Source organism: Melospiza georgiana, chromosome 3 (assembly GCF_028018845.1).
Source record: "Melospiza georgiana isolate bMelGeo1 chromosome 3, bMelGeo1.pri, whole genome shotgun sequence".
Taxonomy (NCBI): domain Eukaryota; kingdom Metazoa; phylum Chordata; class Aves; order Passeriformes; family Passerellidae; genus Melospiza; species Melospiza georgiana.
In genome coordinates, this window is record NC_080432.1 from 68729817 (window position 1) to 68754839 (window position 25023).

Here is a 25023-nt window from a genome sequence, read left to right on the forward strand (position 1 = left end):
CAATACATTTTGTTCAAAAAGTTTATAATTGAAGGTTTTTCTTTACTATTATAGGAGAATTCTTTGCACAGGCTTTCCAACATTCAAAACAGAGTGTATTAGGATCATTGCAGCTGATTGCATTGCTAGGGCTATACCCTTAAGTGCAAAAAACCAAAATCTGAAGTACATTCAACATTTTAGAACAGCAAAAATTTAAGTTAGTTTTCTTTCCTTGCTTTTACTGATTTACAATTAGTATTTTGGCAGTGCATTAAGGAACTAAGTGAAAAGTTGTTAAGTCTGAATCAATAAAAAGTTTTCAATATATTCTAAGTGAATAGAGCGTAAAAAAGCCCCAAAACTTTCTTTTCTGGAGGCAAAAGAGTAATCAGTGTTTACCTTCATCTTTCACTTCATTTGACATTATATGTGCAGTCAAGGAGTAGGTATTAACCCATTCCAACAGAAGATGTGTTAATATCAGTGGAGGATCTGCTAGAAAACATTTAAGTAGCTTAGGCCATGCTGTGCAGTGGTCCATGTATAATAAATAAGTATGTATGAACTTCTCAGTATCAGCTAGCATTTGTATCAACACAGGGAATAAGATTGAAATCTATACTTGTGTAGAAGAGGACTCTTTTTCTATATATGCCACTAGAAATATAACTCAGCGACTGAAATAATAATAATCATCATGCCATGCTTATGTGCCCAAAGTAGAGTAGTTAAATAAAAAAAAAAGGTGATTTATGAAATGTGATGAGATTGTAACCTCCTTGTAGTTAGGTGTTAACATTTTCAGGATAGTGTAAAGCATTATATTACATAGCATATTACTGAGAACGTTTCTGGCAGTCTACATAAATAATAAAAAATAACTAAATTTCCATATTAGAGGGGTCTTATACAGGGCATCTTGTGACACAGGTATTGTATCTGCCTTCTGTTCCAGTTTTATTGGTGTAAAGATCCAGTTTTATTGATGTAACATCCATGGTGTGTGCTGCTGAACACATAATTTGCAATTATGCCACCTTCCAGCAACAAAAAGTGCATTTCAGCTTGCTGACTTAAGGACAATTGTGATTCTCACACTTCAGAGCAGGAGTTCTTACCAGCTTTGTTGCTTGATGGTTTCTTTCTTTTCAGCTTTTCATCTTATTCAGTGCTGTCTCTACAGCTGTTTTTCCCCAAACCGATGTTTGATTCAAGTAGTAAGTACTGTAGATGTTCATTTGCTTGGGATGCTTTCACTGCCTTGCCATAGCACCAAGCCTCAGTTTGGGTGTAAATCTAATTTTTGTAGCTTCTGTCAATACCACTCAATACCACCACTGTGGTGGTGTTCTGTCAAGACCACCACTCTGGTGGTTCAGAGCAAGAGTTTGGCCTGGGTAACCAGAGGCTTTAACTACAGAGTGAAGCTATACACTGGGGAAAACTGAAGTGCTTCCCAGACTTGCTTTGCAGATGACCTCCAGATGACTTTTGGCTTCATGTTGGGATGAGACAAATTTTGACTTCTACCTTGATTTGTGAGTAAGGATACCAAAGCACACAAGTGAGAGGAGAGCTGTGTTATGCTCAAAAAGGTTGTCTATCAAGCACATTATGGGCACCAGAATCACGGGGTACTGTAAATCTCACATACCCTTCAAACTAAATGTATCCTAAATTGCCCTTTCTAAGAAACCCATCTCTCTTCATTGCTGTAGAGTCAATTTCAATAGACAAACCTCACTACTGGGGCATTTGGATAGGTGGTTTTTTCAGGCCTTCACCTCCTGTTGGATTAGGATGGCAGCTGCTGTAATCCTCTTGTCTTTATGGCTGAATTACTTTAGCACATAATTCTTCAGTGTTTTGTCATGTGGTAATGCTGATAAAACCAAAGCTGCTCCAAGCTTCAAACAGGAAATGATAACATAGAAGGTGAGGAAAATTAATTGCATTTGTATCAACTGCCTGTGATGCAAGACTGGGACAAATTAATCTTCAGTGACCCACTTGCTTCATTGATTTCTTTGGTGTTATATTAAGGAAGAACATGATCCAAGGAGGAACATTATCTATAGCTTTGCTAGGAAATCAAAAAGAACTATGACTTAATACACCCTCATAATGAGTTGTAGTGCTACTTTATTTTATATACATGAAAATATAGGCTCTTCTATTAGTGTGACTATTAGAGCATGTTAAATCTGAGATGAAGTCTACTTCCAGCACAGTTCTTTTTTTTTCACTTTATACCAAAGTTATGTTTTATTGAAATAATATTTTATCCAAGCTGATTTTTTTTTTAATTTGGGGAGCTGAAATCTTTTTTCTTTCTCCAAATTTGTTACTGCAGTTTTACCTTTTCAAAAGCAATGTTTCATTTATTAGATTCATCATTTCAAATTTCTATTTCTACACAAAAATGTAGATGGAAATAGGTAGAAGAATAGATAATTTGTTGTGCAAGCACTTCTTTTAACAAGTACCCCAAAAGTAAATTATTAAACGTAAAGTAGTTTCAAGAATTTTGTAGTCTCATTGTAATTGTAGTGAATGAACAGGTATTAGTATTATTATCATTATTTGTATTATTATCATCATCATAAGGCTTATGAATTCTCACAAGCTGATGGATGTTGGAGGGTGCCTATTCTATTTGTCAGCTGGACCAAGTTTAAACTTTTTGTTTCTGGGAGACATTTTATGATCATTAAACTACTGACCAGCTGAGAGTCATAATTCCACAAACTGGTGTGCATTTAAGAATACAGAGTTTCATTATGTGACCTTGTTATTTGAAATTTCTAAAATATCATCTGTTTACATATTTTTGAGTATTGTCATTGTTGTTCTTGTGTAGGTAAACACATTTGGTTAGCAATTTGTCTTAAGTAGGAGCTGAGACAGTGCTGACAGCACCCAAAGCCTGCAAGGCTGGAGGAGAGGAGAGAAAATACAGCAACTCAGTGTAACAACTGTCAGCTGTGAGAAGTGGCAGCATCACTCAACCTGCTCTGCTACTCTAGGGATTTTCCCTTCATACAGCTCCTCCTATTGCTTGGAATGAGAGAGTGAAATTTCTGTGAAATACTTAACACAAGGGAAGTAATCTGATGGATTGAAATGTGACTATAATAGTACATCTGTAAATTGTGTGTGCTTTGTAGAACCAGAGGCAGCTGTTGGCTTATTTCTCTGCTTGTTGCAGGGGGAAGGAGGTTTTTCTTTTGTGTCTTCAGTTGCAGAAATCCACAAAATTTTACAGTCCTGTGGCAGAAATATTAATAAACAATGTGGTGGCAAAGCAGTGGTTAAAGGATATGTTGACATGAAAAATTATAAAATACAAAGAAGAGGACCAGCCACTCTCTTTGGGTTTCTGTTCATGAAGACTGATATTAGGGTGCAGTACTGGTGAGCCTTTATGATATCTGAACCCTTCTCCCTTTTCAGCGCAATCCTCCCATGCTGGTGAATGACCTGTTTGAGGATATCAAAGATGGGGTAATGCTAATTGCCCTTCTGGAGGTTCTTTCAGGGCAGAAGTTGGTAAGTTCTTCCTTCTACAAAAACTTTCTACTTCTTTATACAAGATTGTTGCATAACTTCTGTGGGGTACAATTTTCTAATAAGTTTCTATATTTCTCTACTGTAACAAAACTTATTCCTTCATAGGAAAATAAGGTTTTCACTGAGTAGATTATCTGATTACACAGCATTATTACATATGATTGCAGGCATGCTTGATTATTGATTATTACACATTTTTATTAATTTTGCCATGTAGCTCTTAAAAACTTCTTACTTGTATTAGTCTTTGCAGTTCATCTGGGTTTTACCGCTATGACAAAATCAGGGTTTAAACTGCAAGTTACTTCTGTGCATCTTGGAAAAAAATGAGACTTTTTCTGTTAAATTTATTGCTTTGACTCAAAAAAAAACCTCAAACAAGCTCCTCAAATTTCATGGGGGCCTATATCCATTTGCATTGACAGTTGCTCTGCTACTGTAAAGAGCCTTAAATGATGCCAAATGGCTTTTTCACAGCCAAGTTATGTAAAGAGAGGATGGTGTGCCCACAGCAAATAGGCTGTCTTTTGGGAGGCAAGCTAGTTTTGTGCATGGAGGGAAAAAATGAAATTATTTTAGCGCAAGGGCTGTGACTTTCCCCAAACCAGCTCGCAGATCAGGTGGCAGCATCTGAAGAAGCAGTGTAGTCTGTTGTTTAGCTGGCTTCAGGCTCCTTCACATACAGGCAGTTTGCTCTCCTTTTCGTATTTCACCTCTGTTTTGATTGCAGGTGAACCCCAAAATTAGACAATAAATCAAACTGCAAAAGTGATTTTACTGTGAAATGGGATAAAGCCGTACTTTCCAATGTGTTTCTGCTCCATTGAAATATATCCCTTTCAGTTTCTGTCAGTCTGAGACAGAAAGCCTCCCTCTTGTGGCAAACCAGAAGTAGTAAAACAGAAAAAGAATTTTAGTGATGGCACCTGTTACAGTGAAATTCGCTGGATTGTATCCTGCCTGTATTAGTTAGGGAAAGACAAGAGACATTCCAAAATAAGAATAATGTCTGGTAAACTTAAAGGTTATGTATACCAGCATATGATATCCTGTAGAAACTGCAGGAGGGATTCAGAATTTATCGTAGGCCTTTGTTAAAGCCATTTGTAACATCATGAACACGAATTTAAATTACAATAGTTGCACATTTGCATTACAGTAGAAAATTCCATGGGGAATTTAATTCTACTGTCCGGTATTAGAAACCTAGCATATGTTCTTGATTGAATTTTTGAAAATCTCTCTTTTTTTAGCCTACATGTCTCAAGTTCAGTGAAATTCATTCTTTATGGGAATTTGGCTGAGGTTTTAATTGCCAGTAAGGTACTAGAGAGATAGGATGAAAAATCTTAGGTAAAATGTCTCCATTGAAGACTGATTTTAAAATAACAACAGTTTTGACTTACACATTGCAGGCAAAAATATTTCACTGAGAGAATGTGGTCTTCTCTCAAATGCATATATGTATGTAAACACACACATATATATGTGTGTGTTTGCATGTGTACAAAAATAGTTATTTTGCGTTGGGAAAAAAATCTCTCGGATTTCATGATGTTTATGGACCGAAGCCAACAGTTTGCATCCTGAGATTAAGTCATATGTAACTTTTTTATAATGGCATTATCACACTTGTGTCCCCTGTATCTGTCAGTCCTCCCTCTGATGTACATGCAAAGGTACAATTCAACAATTTCACTGTTCCAAGGAGCATTTTTATAAAGCCATTGACAATAAATCTGAAAGTTCAGTTTTTGAAGCAAACAGGCATAAATCTGATTGGAGTTTAATCTGTTCTTTCTCTTTAAGCCTTGTGAGCAGGGGCGTCAGCTGAAGCGAATTCACTGGGTTGCCAACATTGGCACAGCTCTAAAGTTTCTGGAAGGTAGACGGGTAGGTATGGTAGCTCTTAGCCCTGGTTTTACTTTGTTTTTCCCTTTGTCTCCATAAGGATATTATTTGTATCCACCCATCTGGTTTTATTCTCCAAAATTTGAGCTATGTATGCAGTCTTCAGTTTCTACACAATATCTAAAAGCTGCTGTAGAGTAAAAAAGGTCCAACACTAATATGTGGCAATGCATAGGGTGAAGCTTGTGTTTTTTGTTTTTTAAATTAATAATCAATCACCTTGGAGGATTTTCTTTTTTTTTTTTTTTTTTAAATGTGCTTATTGACTCCTCATGATCTCTACTTTCCTGTTGTTGTTCTCAGCAAAGAATGAACTTCAGTTCAGGAGAGACACTCAATTATAATTTAAAGAATAGATTTCTGGTTGATCTTCACTTGATTTTACATGTGAAAAATCTATTCCCTGAAATTACAGATATGAAAATTTAGGGAATATTAAAATTTAGTTTTCATACAGATATGAAAACTTATTAGCTTGCCAGGACTTCAGGCTAATTCCTGGATTTATTGTGGTGCAGTTGGTGCTGTGGCTGTTTTAGAAAAGAAAAAAAAAATTTAACAAAAGAAGAAAACTTAAAACTCATTTTCATCTAGCTGAATATCATAAAAAAGCAATGTATTTCTACCCTTTTTTTTGACTTCTCTCTGGATTGTAATTACTCAGATCTGGATTTTTTTCTTTAGATTATAGGTATTTTGTCCCCTAATTTCTGCATTTTACTTCAGTGTTTGTCAATGCAGATGTTACACCTGATGAATTTTAAGTCTGCACAATACTGTTCACTGGGATTTGTTGGATTTTGGCAATCTTTCCCTGCCTTTGACTCTCTGATATCTAGACCTAATTGCAGCTATGTTATATGGGAAACAATCTTAGCAGATGCCTGTAAAAATAAATTGGAAAGATTTTAAATTGAAAATGTATAACCAAAGCAAAGAAAAATATATTTCTGATGCAAAAGTCCATTTTAGCTCACAATCTACCTACCTGAGGAAGTATAGTTTGTTAATACAAGGCATAAGGCAAGGCTGGGGTGAAGAGCAAAAGAGACGCACTTCCTTAGTTTCCATGTCACAGCGTGGTGGGTTACCCTTCTTGGATCCCACAAATATTATAGCAGTGCAGCTGGAAAACTGGCCCTGCCAAGGATCAGGAAAGATTGCCAGAGCTCTGTGTTTTTCCTTCTGCTGTCTCAGGATTTTTGTGCGGACTCATCTTAGTAGTTGCGTTAATGTCCCGGATTTTCTTCTAGAGGGAGTTGGAAATATGCAGGCTGTCAGCAAATCAGGGTGGCCAATAGCAGTGTTCCATAAGCTGAATCCAACCCAAAGGATGCCTCTATCCATCCTGTCACCCTTCTCCTCCCAGAGGAGGTGGGGATACTGTTCAGACAACAAATGCCCTTTCAGCAGCTGGATGCCATCCCTGGGTTGTAACCAAAGGGCAACAAACACAGACAGGATGTCCTTCCTCTGTGGGCTCTCCCATGAACAAACCTTATTACACTTTTAATCAACTTCCTGTTTTCAATGTCCAAAGAGACTTCTGCTAATATTCCTGTGTTCTGGTTTGAAAGCAAAACCAGTGAGAGATTCCAAGTCAGAAATACAGTTTATTAGGAAAAGGAAAACCAAAATACATGCAATAATACAAAAGAAAAACCAGTGACAAAGTCAGAATACAACCTGACACCCTGTTGGTCTGGGTGTTGGTAGCAGTCCAGTTGGATTGCAGTCCTCCTGGAGTGGCAAATGTGGTTCTGTTGGAGCAGTGATCCTGTAGAAGGGGTATGGTCTTCCTCTGATGATCCAGTGGAGAAGACAATTATTCCTCTGGCAATCCAGTAGAAAGACTGACTGCTCTATCCCAAATCTCAGATTATATCTAGGTGAGGATGCTTAACTCCTCCCCCCTGGGTAGAGCATCTCACAATGGGCTGATAGGATTCTCTGAGTCATGTGGTGGGCCCAATAAACAGAAATGGCTCCTGGAAGGTGTTATATCTCTGAGTCATGAGGCAAGACATTGATGGGCCCATTAACAGGAGATAAGGAAGAAGCAATGCCCTTCCTGGTTTTCAGCAGCTCTTGAGGATGGGAATAGAATGCATCTTAATATTGTAACCTAGGACATCCTGTTACACTATGAACTACAGCTTACAATTAACAGATACTATTCTGGACAAAATTGATTTTCTTTGTAGTTCTGGATCCATCTTAATGGTGTATAAAATAAAGGTAACTCAATAACTAGGCTAGATAGACTGTGCTTCTGTGAACAGTAGCCTAATCAGAAGCTTTAGCTGAGTCCATGTAAGTCTTCCATTGGTAATAGATACTAAAATAACCTCACTTTCTAGAAAAACAAAAGCTTTTCTTGGAATTGGTCCAGCTGAGAGAATTTTTTTTTTTAAGATAAGGAATGGAAAATTTTCCTTATTGACTGGTGGAGGAACTAGTAATGTCATTTTTCCTAGAGTTTTGTCGACTTCTTCGTGGAGAGGATTAAAAATGTGAGCTATAGGGACTTCTGCTGTGCCTCTTCCAAAGCAGCCTGTGCAGATTTAATTTGGAAAAAAACTTAGAGGTCCGGACAGCATTTTGTTTGCACTTGACATTATCTACTGGATTTCCAACTGCTTATTCAGAAAAATACAATTATTTCTCTGTTTCGGAGAGACAAATGATGTTGCTTGAAGTCATTCTCCATCTTTTCTTTAGACTGCTCACCAGGGTTTATCTACAACCTTTGTCCTTGGACAGGCTTGTGGTAGATGGGCACTTTGGCAGTCATTCATATTTTTATCGTGATTGGTGTCTGACTCTTAGTTTTGCTGAGGAAATAGGTACTAACATAGCTGCTAACTTTCCAATATTACTTTTTTTATCTCATTTCCTAGAGCATTATCTGCATGTATTTTTCTTTATCATACATTTCTCTCTTTTTTTCCATCTATCTTATGAATTTATTTTAGGGTGGTATTTTATTCAGACTGTAGATTAGCAGTTGAGAGTTAATAGTCATGAAATCTGTTCCCATTTCTGTTGAAAAACTTAATTTGACCTTGGACAACTAATTTTTTCCCATTCTATTTTCAAAAGAGCTATTGTTAGGCTTCTCTCACAAAGGGGCCTTAATCAGTGGTTGTGATATCCTTTACAATAAAATGCTCTTTGCAGGAGAACCCTAGTATTCTTTCTTCCCTTTTCTTTTTTTATGCTTTTTCCACCCCTTTCCTTTTTACATTTTTATTTTTAAACTCACTTTTCTTTTTTTTATTACACGTGGTTTAGAACTTTATCAATAAAACCCTGCATAGTTTAAAATCTGTTGCAGAGTATTTAATTTGTTCTCCTGGTAAAATTTTATTGTAAGATTGGCCAAAAATGTGCTTTCTTTACATTAAAAATGGATTAATGCATTTACCTAAAAATTAATCATTTAAAGTTTATTTTTGTGTCATATTTTTCCTTTTGCTTTTCATGCTAGTCCGTATACAGAGGATCTCCGGTTTGTACAGTGTTTCTATCTAATTTTTATTTTTCTTTCTGCTTGAAATTATTTTTTCTACATATAATAGCATGGATCGGTCTTAAAAGTTTTCCATTATCTGCAAAACCTTTCTAAATGTGAAATTATAATTGTCTTAATGTGAAATTGCACTATTGAATATTTGGGTTTTTTTTAACTGAGAATCTTGTTTGATTGCAGAAATGCATTTCAAATATAGAACCTATTTGAAATGCATTTCTTAATTGCTATACTTTGTGTGTGGTAGTAACACATTTTCTTTTCTGTATAGATTAAGCTTGTCAACATAAACTCAACTGATATTGCTGATGGGAGGCCTTCTATTGTGCTTGGCTTGGTGTGGACCATAATTTTGTATTTTCAGGTACTATTTTTTTTGTACTTCAGAGTCACTTGCTCAAACAATTGTTCAGATCATCACTTTATATGAACTGATGTAGTTCCAGGCTTTCACTGTAGCTAAGTCACTTTGTCATCTACTGAGGATGTGATCCTGAATGAAGCAACAAGTGATGGTGCTTCACATTGCATAAAATTAGATGCTTGTCTGTGGAATAGATTGGTCTTTGTCTAGAGCAGAGTTCCTTCATCACTGAAGCCTATTCTTCTGCTTTCTCTAAAGAATACAACATAGCAAAAGTGGAAAGGAATAGAATTGTGGATTCTTGGTACGAGTATCTTCAGCAGCCTCAGTGGTGACTGTGCTGAACATCTAATTACGGTGCACTGGATGTCAGTCAGTAATTATTCTCAGACCATACATGTAAACATGGTGATTTCACTGGCAGATGCAGGTATTTGCAAGGATGAAATTTAGCTGTGAATCATGTAGATTGAGAGTGGGTTGAATTTGTAGAGGAAAAATCACTTGCATTCTGTTGAAGTTAGGTGGGAGGTAAAACTGGCTTCTAAATCCTGTCCATATGGGTTAACAAAGTGAGTCACTGTTCAGCACTCAAAATAACAACTAATTTTATTGCTCTTCTTTATGGGGTTCTTTGGCTCCCTTGTGATGTCTCAGGGATGCTGTTCTCAGCACCAACCACTTTGATGCCTTTGTAGTTCAGAGTTCATCAGAATAAAAGTTAGTCAGAATGATATTGACATTTTAATTTATAGCTCATTGAAATGAAGAGAGAAGATTGTGTTTCTCAGTCTTACTGAGACTCTAGTTCTCTGCATCATTTTTGTCATTTTTTGACCTTTCCTTTAGTTCTCACAGGCAGATACATAATTTTAACATGATTGAAAACAGCATTCCACAAGAGCTGTGGTTCTCATTCTGGCAGACTCATTCTGTGATGTGACAACTTTGGATTTTAAGAGGACAGCATAAAAAAATCCTGCAACTTCCTCTGGATATAGCTTTATCATGTAGAGGAACGAAATTGTTAGTCAAATTAATGTTCTTGAAAGAATCAAATTAATATTTTCATTTGATGAAAAGCATAATTACCATTTTACACCCTCAGCAAGCACTTTTAATGCCCTTTGCCTGCAGTACATTCACTATTTCATCACAAGGTACCTCTAAGTACCTTTTTATACAATTGAATTTATGCCACAACAGTACAACAGGAAGTAAAAAACTATCTAGATGAGGTCACTGCCATTCTTTAATTGAATGGCACTCTTCTGAAATTAGTAGATTATTTTATAATCTGAAGTTAAACTACCTGTAAGGTATTGTCTTCTGTTGTGATGATAATTTGCTATAATAGATAATATGACACACTTGTATATTTTTCTAGCTGTAGGATGTGAATTCAATAATTGTTAGATGCCTTGTGCTTCTGAATTTAAGACCATCACCTGGGCACATTAGCGTTTCTACAGCTCCTGTAATGTATGCTTAAATAAAACACAGTTAACTATAGCTTCTGCCCAACTTTATTTAGACAGTTGTATTGGGAAATTATTAAAGAAACTGGTGTGAATCAAGAAGGTTATCTACAAAGAGTTCATTCACATTTTTTCCCCTGCAGATTGAAGAGCTTACAAGCAACCTCCCACAGCTGCAGCCCTTGTCTAGCAGTGCTTCTTCTGTGGAAAGTGTTGTCAGTTCAGAAACTGCAAGTCCCCCAAGCAAACGGAAGGTGGTAACCAAGGTCCAAGGAAGTGCCAGGAAGGCTTTGTTAAAATGGTTACAGTACACAGCAGCAAAGTAAGTAAACTACAGATTAACTGATTTTATATTTTAAGTGAAAGCTTTTTGCTCACATTCTAAGCTCTCTCAGTCAGGGATCATCCTTTTGCTCTTTATTTATATAGTACCTTCTTCTATATATAATTATAGATCCCCTCACCACATTCTTTTTGATAGCTGAGGCTGCTAAATGTTACCACCATACAACAAATCAAGTAATAATTAATGATTTACATTAATTTTGCATGCAATCATATTTTATAATTTGTGACTAATGAATGGGATTATCTCTGACAGAATGAGGAGCTGAAAGGGGAATTAGATGTTTGAATGACAGTGCATTAGTCCTGCTGCCAAAACTCTTGGTGTGACACTGCCAGTACCACTCTGATTAAGCATTCCTCAGTGAAAGCTTGGAGGAACAACTTGCTGTTGAAAGGAAAGTGGTGAAAAGTTATGTATATCCCTCTGTAGTTTCTTGATACATTTTAAATATTATTACACAAATTGCTGAATCTTCATTTTTCCTAACCCAAGTTATTTTGGAGTTATTTCTTGCTATGTCTAGTTAACTTTATAATTTTTTCCTTTATTCTGTAAGATTATCCCATGCTGTTTCAGCTTTCAAAAAGGCATTAACCCTCTCATAAATTATATCAAAAATACTGTAGTAGTTTGATAGTTTCCACACTAAGAAAATCAGAGATGTAAAATAACTTGGATTTATTTGCTCAAACTAAAGAATCACTGCTATTTCAAGACATCAATTGTGCAAAATATAGAGGGGAAATGGTCAGTTATTGGATGATGCCTCAGAGAAAATAAATGTAATTGCAAAGATTCAGACTTATGCATAGGTAGAATACAGTAATTCGTAGTGCAGTGCTGTCTAATTTGAATTTCTTCCTTTGCACTGTTGTTGGTAAGACACTGGCAATGGAAAGTGATCAGTTTCTATTTCCAGACATGCAAACAGACAAAAGGAAAATAGATTCATAAATTAAGCTGTCAGTTTTATTGGGAAGAGTTGATAAAATATGCCAAAAGAAGCTGAGTGATGCCTAGTGGTACCTGGGCCTGCTTCACACTGTTTGCAAGGGCTACTTCCTTAAAGTCAGTGAAAGTGTTTCACTGATCACAGTGAGATTTGAATGAAGCTGTTCTCAGTTACAGTTATGTGAACCTCCCAATGGCAAGACTACCTTAGTGTCTTAGTGTCCTGAAAGGATGCTTGCTTGCTCAGAACAAGTTAGAAACCATCTTGCTGTCTGTGAATCACCATACCTTTCAGAACTACTGGTAAAAGAAGCAGTGATTTGGATGTGTGGTTCAGTTCTGATTACTTTCTTATTGTATATTGCTATTTCTGGATCATTTGTCTTTATTTTTAAATAAACTTTTTTATTAAGTATTGTAAATATATGAATTTATAGTAGCATTCATTCTTTTGATAAGAACATAGAGAAATTTGAGTGTTGTAGTTTCCCCTAAACAGCAGTGATGTTGCTCTTCATGCTATCATTTTAAAAAATAACAGGTTAGTGCAGGTTTTTTTGAATTTTATTTGTATGATACTGATGTACCTAAGTGAACTGCAGCTGTTTCAACTGTTTTAATGGAGTGAAATTTATAGGGAGGGAGATAACAGTGATTGGAAGTGTGTACATCCACAGACTCTGTGTGTGTCATATAACATCTTTGAGAACTTTGACCCTCCATTGCTCATTGCTTTGTGGCTTATTGGCTCTAGCAAGCACACTGGAGACAAATACATCATGTATATGATAAAAAACACTTGGATCTTCATAGGCAGAAATGAATTTATGCAGTGGGTAAATGGGACTGCAGTTGACCTAACTGGGCAGGAACAAGTGGTTTAGGTTTAATAATGAGTTACCTCTGGGTGGAGCATTCATATCTCTCCCTGTTTCATTTAGTCCTGATGTTGTTAGTAACTTCTTTCCCTTTCATATTTTTTAGGCAAGTTGGAATTGAAATCAAAGATTTTGGACAAAGTTGGAGGAGTGGTGTTGCTTTTCATTCTGTTATTCATGCTATCCGCCCAGATTTAGTGGACATGGAGAAAGTGAGGGGAAGGTCAAATAGAGAAAACCTGGAAGAAGCCTTTGCAATTGCAGAAGCAGAACTAGGAATCCCAAGGCTCCTTGACCCAGAAGGTACCTAATACTTAGCTGAAAAAGAATTTTTCAACTTGAAGAATTTTCAACTACTTGGTGTGTCTTAAGCCAGATGTGCTAATTCATTGTGGTTAGCTATTTAAGCAGCATTTTATGCCCTTCAGCTAAAAATTTTATTTTCCATGTTTTTATTTGTCTAGATGTGGATGTTGAAAAGCCAGATGAAAAGTCTGTCATGACCTATGTAGCCCAGTTTTTGAAGTACTATCCTGATCCTCATCATACAGTGACTGATGTGCCAGAGAATGAAGTAAGTTTCTCTTGCATAACTATAAAACCAGTTTATAATGAAGGGGGGGCTTTATAAATACATTTTGTAGCTTTCTTTTGGTTTATTATATTTCCTTGTGATGAGCAGTTCAAGTGACAAGCACACTAAGAAAACTGGGAAAGATTAGCCAAGAATAAAGGAACAAGTCTTGCAGATGTTCAGTAGGTAGAGAAAATAGTATGGTCATCTTGCAGATATTTTCCTCTTTTCAGGGGTACCAGGAGCAAAAAATAGCACTAACAGTTATTGTAAATAGTAGCAAACCAATGGATCCTAAAGTTCCTTAACAGGTTTTTAAGCATAACACCAATGATACTGTACTAATTTGTTACCTGAAGCAATGTGTCATTTATATTTCTATCACACTGGGTTTCTGGATAAGAACAAGAATGGGCCAAGATATTGCTTAGGTAGACTCTTTGGGCTTTTATGCTTGAGAGGCATTTACAATTTTGGCAGAGGTTCTTTTCTATTTCACACTGATGTTTAACTCTTTGTTGTAAGGAATTGTTTTCAGTCGTGTTTTTTCATTGGAATTTGTTTTGTGTAGGCTCTAGTGCATTGGCTTTTCACTGGAGTGCTGTGCTCAGCAGTGCCAAGTTATCATGACTCACTTCCTAGTGCTGATTTGCTTTCTTCATGGCAAACACGGGAAGCACTGCTGAGACAATCTGCTCAGCCCCAGCAAGAGAGAAAGAAACAGCAATTTTTATCTGTGTTTCTCTGCATTCCCTACAGAGGTAGAAAAGAGCTTTGAAAGGAGTGTGTGAGGCTAAGGCAGCGGTAGCTTTGCTGTTAGATTCCAGTGCCTGAGTACCCGAACTTACTATTTTCCTTCCTGCAGCATTAATCTGGGCACATACTTGTGCCAATGTCTCAGCATCCCACTAAGCAATGGGGCTGCTGAAGGGATTGAGTGAGCACTGAAGCCTCATTCTGTGGCCTGTTAAGGCTGAGCTTGCCCTGCCATCCTCATACCATGGCACACAGGGCAGCTTCTGCTGCCAACAGCCTTGGCCAGGCCTTCTGCCATGCTGGGATTGGGTTTTGAGGACCAACCTCACCCCCTTCCCCTGAGCTTTATACAGAGATGATGCAGGAGAATGGAGGATTGAGCCATTCCATGCCCTGCCTGTCTCTGGCTGTACCCACAGATTTGCCAGCACATGAGTTATGGAAGGGCACATAATGAGCTGCATCTGGAATTCCATGTGAATTACTGGGAAGCAGAACAACACAAATCAGTTTGACATGCTAACATGCTGATATCAGAAGCACTTCTTAGATATTCCACTAGCAAGCCACATAAATTTTGGTACAAGTGCTGACCCCTTGCATGTCATGCTGCAGAAACCGGTAACTTCCAGACTTTGAAAAGAAAATAGGGGTTTGACATTGCACTAAATTTCTCATGTCATCATTCTTTGTTTCCTGGTGGAAGAGCTATGTTCCTTTTTCTTGTCCATGGTTAGTTTAGTTACTTAGAATAGAATTCACCTTTAAAACCTAAAAAGTTTGCAACACTCCACCTGTGGTCAGCAAAAGATAAACACTTCCCCAGATACATCTTTCTTAAGGCAGTGTCTTAAACGGTCTTCTGGAAGCCTGTGCTGCAGAGCATTTCAATAGAGATAAAACAGAGTCAGATTAATCCATCCCTTAGGTAATGATATATAAAACATTGTTTGCAGATGATTAAAAAACTTCTTGTTTTTGTGACCAGTATAACCCCCTATTTTTAGCCTCTCTGTCATCCTGCTGAAGTATAGTCTAAAGAAATACTTATCACACAATCCAGGTACCTGGTAGAGATAACCTTGCAAGACTCTTGTCCCCTGAACTCTTGGACTAATCCTAATTTCTTGTTTAAGAATATATTTTCCCTGACAGTGCCTGCTGTAGAATAAGTTGGACAGTAGATGCTAGATACAGCTGGTTTTATCTACCTTGCCTGAAGGAGTGAAAAGGAACTATCCTAGTTGCAGATGCCTACATTTAGTTAGAAGGATCCTACTTCAGACTGGAATGTGTCTGGGTGAATTTTGGCAGGGAGAGGGAGGGCAAGAGGAGATTTCTAACCCTCTTTCCCCACCTCCACCCAGCTCAGCCGTCACTGTGTTTCCTCAAGATATGTTGTCCACACAAATTCCTGTTCATCTTCCCTTCTTATTTAATGCTCAGTTTATAAAGAATTTGCATTGGAAGAAGTGGAGTAATGATTGAAACTTATCCCTTATTTGGTGTCAGAGGGAGCAGCTATTTGCATGTGCATTTTCAGAATTAGAAGGGGTCTAATCTCTCATGCATGGACCAGCTATGAACATGTATGAACTCATGTAGTCAACATATCTCAAAGAAACACAGTGACTCTAAGGTAAGTAATTATTTTTCCAGATAAAATAAATCATGTAGTGACTAACAATCTGGAAATCGAATCTAATATGAAAATTACTTCACTAGATATAATACAGACACATGAGCTTGATAATAGTTCTAAGTACTTCTTGTATTCCTACATGTGTGGCTCTTACTGTTCTCTCTGGACTTTCTGCCTGCTTTGCTTTATTTTATTTTGCTTCTTTTCTTTTTTTTTTTCCTTGCTTCTTGTTTTCCCATTTGTTTCATATTGCTAGGAACTTCAAGCAATCCCAACTTTTGTCATTTCTTTTATGAAATTTAAGGTAAGGGTGTATGCTCAGAATAATTGCTTGAATCGGACCTTTCATGGTTGTTACCTTTTTTTAATCCTGCACTTATTTGAATTGAGATTTTGGGGGGCTTAATGCATATTAGTTTACCAACCTTAAGTTTATCTTTCCTGAAAAGCAATATATTAACATGATGAATCTAGGTCTGCTCTCTTACATGAGCTGACCCTAACAGCTCAGCACCTAATTTTGCAAATAACTTCACAGAAATATAGAAAAGAAAGTCAACATTCCTATAATAAAGCTCAGACTATGCTCTTGATTTTCTTAAGTATAAACATGAAATAATTAGATTATAGTTCAATATTTTTACACATCTAATCTCATTTTAGATGGATATTTTTGTATGTCTTTAGGTTTATAGAGTAGATAGTAGAGTGTGTGATTGTGTAAGTGGTGTGTGTGACTTGTGAGTTGGAGGGAGAATATTCATTTGTAATTGTGTGATGTGCTGCTCCTTTTTTATCTAAATTATTATATTTTTAAGAATATACTTTTTTAAACATCCTAGACTTTTAGCTACTTCTAATTTTCTTGTATTGACTGAGAGAAGTTGAGAAACCTAACACAGAGTATATGAAGTGAGCATTCAGAGGTAAAACTGGAAGACTGCAGAAGTGAATACATTGTGAAATAAATAGCAGGTGTAACTGCAGTCAGTCAGTAGTGTTTATAGTTTTATCTGATCCAATTAGTTGCCTAGATTCCACATTCTTGGGGGTTTTGGTTGGGATATTTTTTTTTCTAAATAAATTTATAAAATAGATTATTTTAAAATTACTAGGATCAAGGGGTCATCTTCATCTCATATTATGTATATCTAACTAATGATGTATTGAAGCAAAGATTTATATTGATAGCAGAATTACTCCTATATTCTCAATCCATTCAAGCAAGTTTGGGCACCTTTAATGTGACTTTATAAATCCTTAGCCTTACACAGCCCCAGTACATTACTTCTTAAGCCAGAGGAGATTTGAAGTGGTAAAAGCTCTGCTGATTTCTTTATCATGGTATAAATTTAGCTGTACTTAAAGCTCACCCCCTCAAAGTATTTCTGATGTAAAGTCTTTCTCTTCTTGTGCTCTGATGAGCAAGTAATTCAGAAGATAATCCTGTCATCTCTGACATTTTTATGCCAGCAGAGTTCCCCAGTGTAAGAGGAATTTCCTGAGCAGCGGCTGCAAAAATAGCTTTCTGAGCTTTTCCAGGGATTTAGTCTACTTCTGCAGCTAGTCATTAATAGTTCATCCCTGAAGGTGATGCCTGGCTCAGCTTTCACCCTCTGTCTGTGATACTGCTGTCAGAGAGTGAGTTTCAGTAACCTATATATGTATATATCCAGTAACCTGTACATATATAAGCCAGAGTTTTCAAAATGAGCAGCAGAATCAGTTGAATTTATGCAGAAATGTTTTTGAAGGGACTTCATTTTCTCAGTACATGTGCAATACAATGATTCCATGTCCCTGAAAAACAGACTTAAGCTTTTTTTCATTTAAAAGGTAATAGTTGAAAATTTTATTGTGTCTGTGCCTGAGAATTTGATCAGTACACCTTGTCTATAATTACATGTTAGGGAACTGAACAAAATACTTCCTCTCCAGTCCATAATTAAAATTCTCATTATATTTTAAGCTCTTCCAACCCTACAGTATTCTGTGTTATGTAATTTTCAAATTAAATCTGGCATATCAGTTAATAAAATAACGATTCTGGGCTGAAACCTTTCTTTGCAAATTTTTGCCATTATCACACCAGAACTCAAACTCTTCTCTCTAAATACCTTCTTTGATGTTCCTTGTCAGCTGAGTGCTCCAATTCTGTTCGTCTCTACGAATATGTGAACATTCATGGAATTGTCTAAGGATAAATTAATATTTAGAAATACTGCTTTGAAGTATCATACTGAATGAACCACAGGATTATAGATAAATTCAAATAGATGGATCAGAGATCAATGGTCCTCATGCCAGAGAAAGCACAAATAGTTATATTTATTCTAGATAATTTCTGTTTGATGATTTATCTTCTGATCTGTATGCTACTTTAGAGGGCCAGACTTTAGAAAATAGTTTACATATCAGTGAGAATGTAATTTTGATTTTTTTTTTTTATTAAGAGTAAGAATACTAGACACTAATGAAAGACTTTTTTTAAGAATGATAGCTCATTAAATCTGGTGGGTGTTGATGACAAGTACCTTGGTGTCTAAGAAAGTGAATCTCTTCTGTTGATTTCCCAAACTGAGACTTTAAAATGCTTTAGTATCAACCAAGGACCACAGAATTTAATTTGCAGGTGGTAAGTGGTTTACTGAACTGGACACCTGTGAAAACATATGAATAATAAAAGATTCATCATGCATTGTTACACAATGTAATTTATAGCATCCAGTTAGGTGGTTGCTAAAACATCTACATCTTTTGCAATTAAAGTGATCAAAATTTTCCTCAATTAATAGTTTTTTAAAATGCAGAAGGCTAAATGGTACCTCTTAACTTAGTATCAGAGAAACCATATGTGGTCTGAGAGAGGTGAAGCTGTTCCTGTGTTATCTTCAGGTGCCATCAAGGTATTCTTAATCCCAGAGGTACTCTATTTCAAAAACATTTGGTCAGAATGGGTTTTAAATTTAAAATTTTACACTAGTGATGTAATCATGCAAAATACCTGCTCTTCTCAGATTACTGTATGAACAGTTGCAGTCATATAGATGCTCTGTCTTACCTTAAGTAATATGAGAAATATGAAACAGTGTTTTATGAAACTGAATTTTATAGTGTGAATTAGAAGTAATATACAGAGCATTGGGGCACACTTCTTCCCTTCATCAGTTCAATCAATAATATCTTACTGAAATTTTCAGTTAGTGAGATTGCTGTAGTATTTTCAATCCACTAAGATGCATAGTTTAGTATTGCTTTTATGGAGCTGGCAGCTAAATACTAATAGAGATCTCAGTAGTCTCACTAAAGTTATAGCTTCTTAGGAATAGAGCAAATCTAATACCAAAGTTCTTTCTTCATGGCTGAATGAGTTAAGATGCTCTTTTTTATATTCTACTTGGCTGGATTTGATGATCTTAGAGGTCCTTTCTAACCTAAATTATTTTATGATCTTCCTCATACGGGGGTAGTCATGAATTTGCTGCTTTTCTTAAGGAATCTTGATGTTATATTCACACAAACAAGAAGAATAGAAATTGTATTTTCCTTCTCTATATTGAAATGATTTGAGAATTTAGATGTGCTGGGAGTTTTGGCTTCTTGGGACACCAAGGAAAGCCCATTATTAGAGATAGCTGGAGCAAGGAGGTGTTGTATCTGTGCTATACTGTTTCTCAGAAGACAGAAGCACAAGCTACAGAGAACTTGGTTCCAGCACAGCTGCTCTAACAGCATGTTAACCTCACTGCAGTTACCTGGCTATCAGGACAACTGTGATAATTACAAATCTGTTGTGCAATTTACGTCCAACTTAACTGTTCTGAGCAGAGGCTGTCCTTTCCTTGGCTGAAATGAAGCAAAAGCTTTATCTTCTAAAAATTATTAAGGGGAAGTTATATTTTACAAATTCTAGGCAACTTTCAAAGAAAGGAACCATAAATTGGCTTTTTTCCCCAGTCAGGTTAATTTCTTACAAGACAGTACTTTGTTTGTTAAATGCAGGCAGTGACAACTCTTTTTTTAACCCATGGTTCAGTTTTTCTTCTCTCATGTAATGCTTGAAGTGTGACTCATTTTAGGTGATTAGCTTATATGATGAGATGTAAGATGCATTTGTTCTGTAATACCCAAATTTGTTGTTTGTCTGTTTCTGACAAATTTTACAGTGATAAGGCTTCTTTGGTTTCAAAAAGTAGCTACTGATTAGCAGCCAACGAACATCTGGTTGTTTGGAAATCTGAGAGGGACACTTGTATCCTGCTTGACCAGCCTTCTTACACAGTGCACAGAACACTTTGTTTCTTGATAACTTTTGCTTGTAACATGCTCATAGACCTGAGACTTCCCAGAAGTGTTTTTCTATCCACTGCCAGGTCACTGAATTCTGCAGAGAACTTTGCAGCCTTGCAAAGCTGCAGTGCCATGACAGACTGAAGTGGTAAACTGTAAACAAATATGCTTTTCATCAAAGTTGTAAAATGGCACAGAAGGAGAAGAAATTTAATATACTTGGGTTTTCTTTCTTTTTTTCGTTTTCTATGTTAAAAATATTCTAAATATTTTGCTAACTTCTAGACTTGGAGCTTTAAGTCAAGGATTAGTCTGAAGTCAATCAGCCTGTAACTTTTCAGCATTAGCAGACCAGCTAATAAAATCGTGGTAAAAGATGAAAAAATCCTCTCCTGTCTCAGCTCTATTAACTTTTTAACTGAAAATTGGCTTTGCCAATCTGTTGAAGACTACAATTAGTTGGTAAGATATCTTTAAAGAACTTTGTGTTAATTTAATATCAGATGAAAACTGCTGATACCTCTGACTCTGCAATGTCCCTGTTAGTCATGATTTCACTCCTGTAAGACTCATGTCTACTTGGTGACTTCTCTCATGCTGAGAGAATGCATTTCAGTTAAACTGTAAGAAGGTAAATGATAAGAGGCATTGGGCACATTTGCTTTCACTACAACTAATGACCTTGAATTGCTACAGAGATGTTAATTTCTGGACTGCATCTGACAGCTCTACTAAAAGGCTGCAAGGTTTGTTTTTTTTAATGTGTGGTTGTACTGCATCATAGAAGGAAGACAGACTGGTGCTGAGAGACCTCAAAGTGTGGGCAGAACAATTTGAAAGAGACATAGGCCGAGCACAGGTGGCAGAAACAAGCTTGCAAGAGAAGTATCAGGTAAGCAGCAGGGAAATTGTGTATGATAACAAATCTTTGTCATCGTTATGTGTAACAGGTACTGCAGTATTTTGTGCAATCTGTAAGTATGAGAGTCACTATAATGTTGTTTAAAGAAATAAGGACACAAAGTGTCTTGCCTGTTATTGGTGGAGGAGTTACAATGCCAGCTCCAGCTTTGCTACGTAGGACAGTGCACAGATGGTTTGCCTAACACAGAGCTGTTCCCAGCAGTGTGAAAAGGGACTGTCCTAGTTAGGAGAGAGCATGTGTCTGTGCCTTCCCTCCAGATCCTGCACGATTTAGCTCAGATAGGAGGTATGACTGAAGGCTGGATGAAGTGACAGGTGGAGAGGACAGGACACAGTGTTTTATTTTCATTCGCTCCCTCAAAGGTTAATGTCTAAATCAGAAATACAAAACTTGGCCTAAATTTACTCCTGAAGCTTGACTGCTCTCTAAATGCAGCCACTGTCCCAAGTAGCATTAAATCCAGTTGCAGTTTTATCTCATCAATTATTATCTCATTTCATATATGGTGTGTGCACCTCATAGCTGAAGGGAAATACAAAAGTCCTATCTATAGATAAAAAATATACAAGTAAATATAAAAGGTAAGTGCTATTCTTCTTTAGGAAAGATTAAGACAGCTGTCAGTGCAAAATTTTCATAGGTTATGGTACTTCAATAATGTTAAAGAATTTAACTCCTTCACTCTCTACTGCAATTGATTTAGTTTTCTCTTTGTGCAGTCATATAAGCATTTCAGAGTACAGTATGAGGTAAAAAGGAAACAGTTTGAACTTGCAACCCAATCAGTAAGGAAAGATGGTAAATTATCACTTGATCAAGCTGTGGTGAAGCAAGCATGGGAGAGAGTTACTTCCAGGGTAAGTTGAAAGTCATTGTGCTATGTATTTTTTTATTAAATGAAGTGTGGAATTTGAACTCCTTTAAACATCTGTTTGCTATTGATTTAAATGGGCATTAGGGACCTAAAAGTGGACCAAATTTCTGGCACTGCTGAATTATTTTGTATTTGTTTTGAGAATATTTACTGTACTATCATCTTTAATATCACTCAAAGATAGAATATGAACTTTAAGAGAAGGACAAGACTTGGAGATTTCCCATTTCCCTTTACTTGAAAGAGTGGTAACTGTGCTCAGCCAAGTTAAAGAGGTTGTTGATAGAAAGAAAAGCATACACAATGCCACTTCCAAACTCAACGTTCCAATTTAAATTGCTAGTTATTTGAGAAATTCTAATATAGCAGTTTTTAGTATAACTAAACTAATTCTTGTAATACTGAATATGTTACCAATAAATGAGGTTTTAATTCTATTTTTGACCTATTTTCAATAGCAATAAATTAATGTTAGTATTTATGGTTGGAATTTTGGACAACTGAATGAAAAATCTTAAGCAAATTATACTGTTTGACCCAAATTAAAAGTTATGGAGACATTATTACTAGTGTATATCCATACTGCATAAATATATATATTTTTATGTCATGTATTTAACAGAGGATCTGTTTAAAATTATTCTGGAGTTTTCACATAATTTTCATGATGTTTTCATTCTCATAACTGGCATTGCCAATAAGACACAGTGTTTTATTGCTATATTCTCCCCTCCACTGTCTTTTGAGACTCATATGAACCTTGCATATAGAAAGTATGTTCAATATAGAGATATAAAGATTTTATACAGGAAGATGATTTAAATTACATTGGCAGAAGAAGTTCTTGTATCCCTTTTCTGTGCATATTAACTGATAAAATTCCAGGTATTTTGATTCTCATTTGTTTCAGTTACTCCATTACTATTCAGAAAGGGAAATACATAAATCAACAAATTCTTATAGAGATATTGTTGCCTGTGAGAATGCTGCAATTTCCAAACTCACGTGGAATAATATACCTAGACTAATGTCTCAATTATACTCTGTTACATGGGGGTTTGATTTTACAGTATAAAGTATGATTTTTATAAATGTACTTATTTGTATTATTCAGCAAGAGAGGAATTTGTCCTTTTCCTTTTACTTCCTAGATGCTCGATTGGCACATACACCTTGATAAATCCCTTCCTGCACCTTTGGGTACCATTGGTGCTTGGCTCTACAGGGCAGAGGCTGCTCTGAGGGAAGAAGTGACTGTCCAGCAAGCTCATGAGGAAACAGCAAACACAATACACAGGAAGCTTGAACAACATAAGGTAGATGGGGATGCATTAGCTCTGTGTGTTACCCTCCATTGTTTCCTGTTTCTACTTTCTGTGGGTTGCATTGTGCTGGTGGTGGTTAAACATTGGTATCTTGTCATGGTGATTTGAACTGTGATATCTGTGTATCTTGCAACCAATATTCAGGTATTCAGAATTGCTTTCAAGTGTTTTTACTTCTTCTACCTGAAGTAGGTCAGGTATTACTATTATAATTTCTACAGTAAAATTCCGTAGGGAGTTCATAATATTGGGTGCGTTGTTCAACCAGTATGAACGAATTGGGTGAAACAGGAAAAAGGGAATAAATGCACTAACTGTGCTGATAGTCAGTGCAGGTGACATTCATGGGAGGTGGGGGGAATGAGAATGCAGTGAATTTTGATAGTGTTGTGATGACAGATAGCATGATAGCCATCTGTGATGGCAGATAGCATGCTGTGGTAAACAGGAAATTTTCCAGATGAATGTAAATAATTGTACCATCGTTCTATGCTGAGTCCAAGTTCTCATTTAAAACCAAAGCAGTGAGGTTTTTTCTGTGGATTTGCATAATATGTGTGAGAAAAATGTATTGGTGAAAAAATATGCTGGTGAGATGTTAAAGAAACTGAACCAGTAAATGGAAGGGAAAAGATGCTGTAGAGAAAGGCAGTACTTGAGGCTGTATTGTTTTATATTTTTTTTTTTCTCCTCTATCACTACTATATTAAAACTTTTTTTGTAAATTTGTTACTTTTTGTGTTTAGGATACGAGTAGGGTTTTTTCATCAAAAAGTAATGTTATATCATGAAAAGCTGATAAGTTTCATGGTCACCTGATTCCTTTTTATTAAAACAATTGTAGCTCTGCTAACTTGAGTAGGAACTAATTAAATTTTAAAAAAAGTTAAAATCTTTAAGGAAGATATGGATTTTTTTCAGGGTCTTGTCCCTTGTAATACTAAATTTCATTTATTTCTTGGTAACATCAAAGATTTCAGGATTCATAGGATTTGACATTTGTTTAAAAAAAAATTAACAAGTCAAACACTCTTTTGTTCTTAGAATGTGAACACTGTAGACTTCCTTTTGATACATTCATAAGAAGTACAAAAGAGTGTGCCCTAAACTATTTTTTATTTGCATCAGAAATGCTGTGTAGAGGGATTTCCATGCCGACAAGTAAACTTTGATTTAGGTTAATCTGTGCCAGGGGAGTTTTCCCATGGGAGTGGGATGGAAAAAGCTTCAAGAGAAGCATATATAATTATATCTGTTCCTGGAGTTTGTTTTGTTGCTCAGATTTGAATTGATGAATCCAAATGTGCTACTGGATAGCACCAGAAATGCATTCATGTATTTTTTTCAGTCCTTGTTTCCTCGTGGCCTTCTGGTTTGTTTGTTTGGATTTGTTCAGATGACATCATTGCTTCCTTTTTATCTTTGTCTCATCTGAAAATGGGTTATTTTAGTGAACTTTATAGCTTATGGCCTAATTAAATTTAGTACAAAATGTACAAGCTTATTTGGACAAACCTTGTGCAATCAGGCAAGCACCTATGCTTATTTTAGTTGCTATTGCTACTGAGATCCAGGAATTAAGGGCAATATCAAAGGGTCATTTCCCAGGGCAGGATTTCATT

At 36.2% G+C, this 25023-nt stretch overlaps 1 protein-coding gene across 17 annotated transcripts in view; it reads left to right on the forward strand.

Annotated features, from left to right (window-relative positions):
• The window catches only part of SYNE1 (spectrin repeat containing nuclear envelope protein 1), a 290137-nt gene that overhangs the window by 56355 nt on the left and 208759 nt on the right, over positions 1–25023 (forward strand). For 14 of the 17 annotated variants that reach the window (XM_058021621.1, XM_058021620.1, XM_058021626.1 and 11 more), the window contains exons 4-13: positions 3436–3531; positions 5362–5445; positions 8954–8974; positions 9267–9359; positions 10981–11159; positions 13122–13318; positions 13480–13589; positions 21062–21169; positions 21922–22059; positions 23228–23392. In XM_058021621.1, coding sequence (XP_057877604.1) covers positions 3436–3531; positions 5362–5445; positions 8954–8974; positions 9267–9359; positions 10981–11159; positions 13122–13318; positions 13480–13589; positions 21062–21169; positions 21922–22059; positions 23228–23392 — 1191 coding nt within the window. The remainder of the gene's footprint in view (positions 1–3435; positions 3532–5361; positions 5446–8953; positions 8975–9266; positions 9360–10980; positions 11160–13121; positions 13319–13479; positions 13590–21061; positions 21170–21921; positions 22060–23227; positions 23393–25023) is intronic. The other 3 variants (XM_058021624.1, XM_058021638.1, XM_058021637.1) reach the window with 1 other exon arrangement.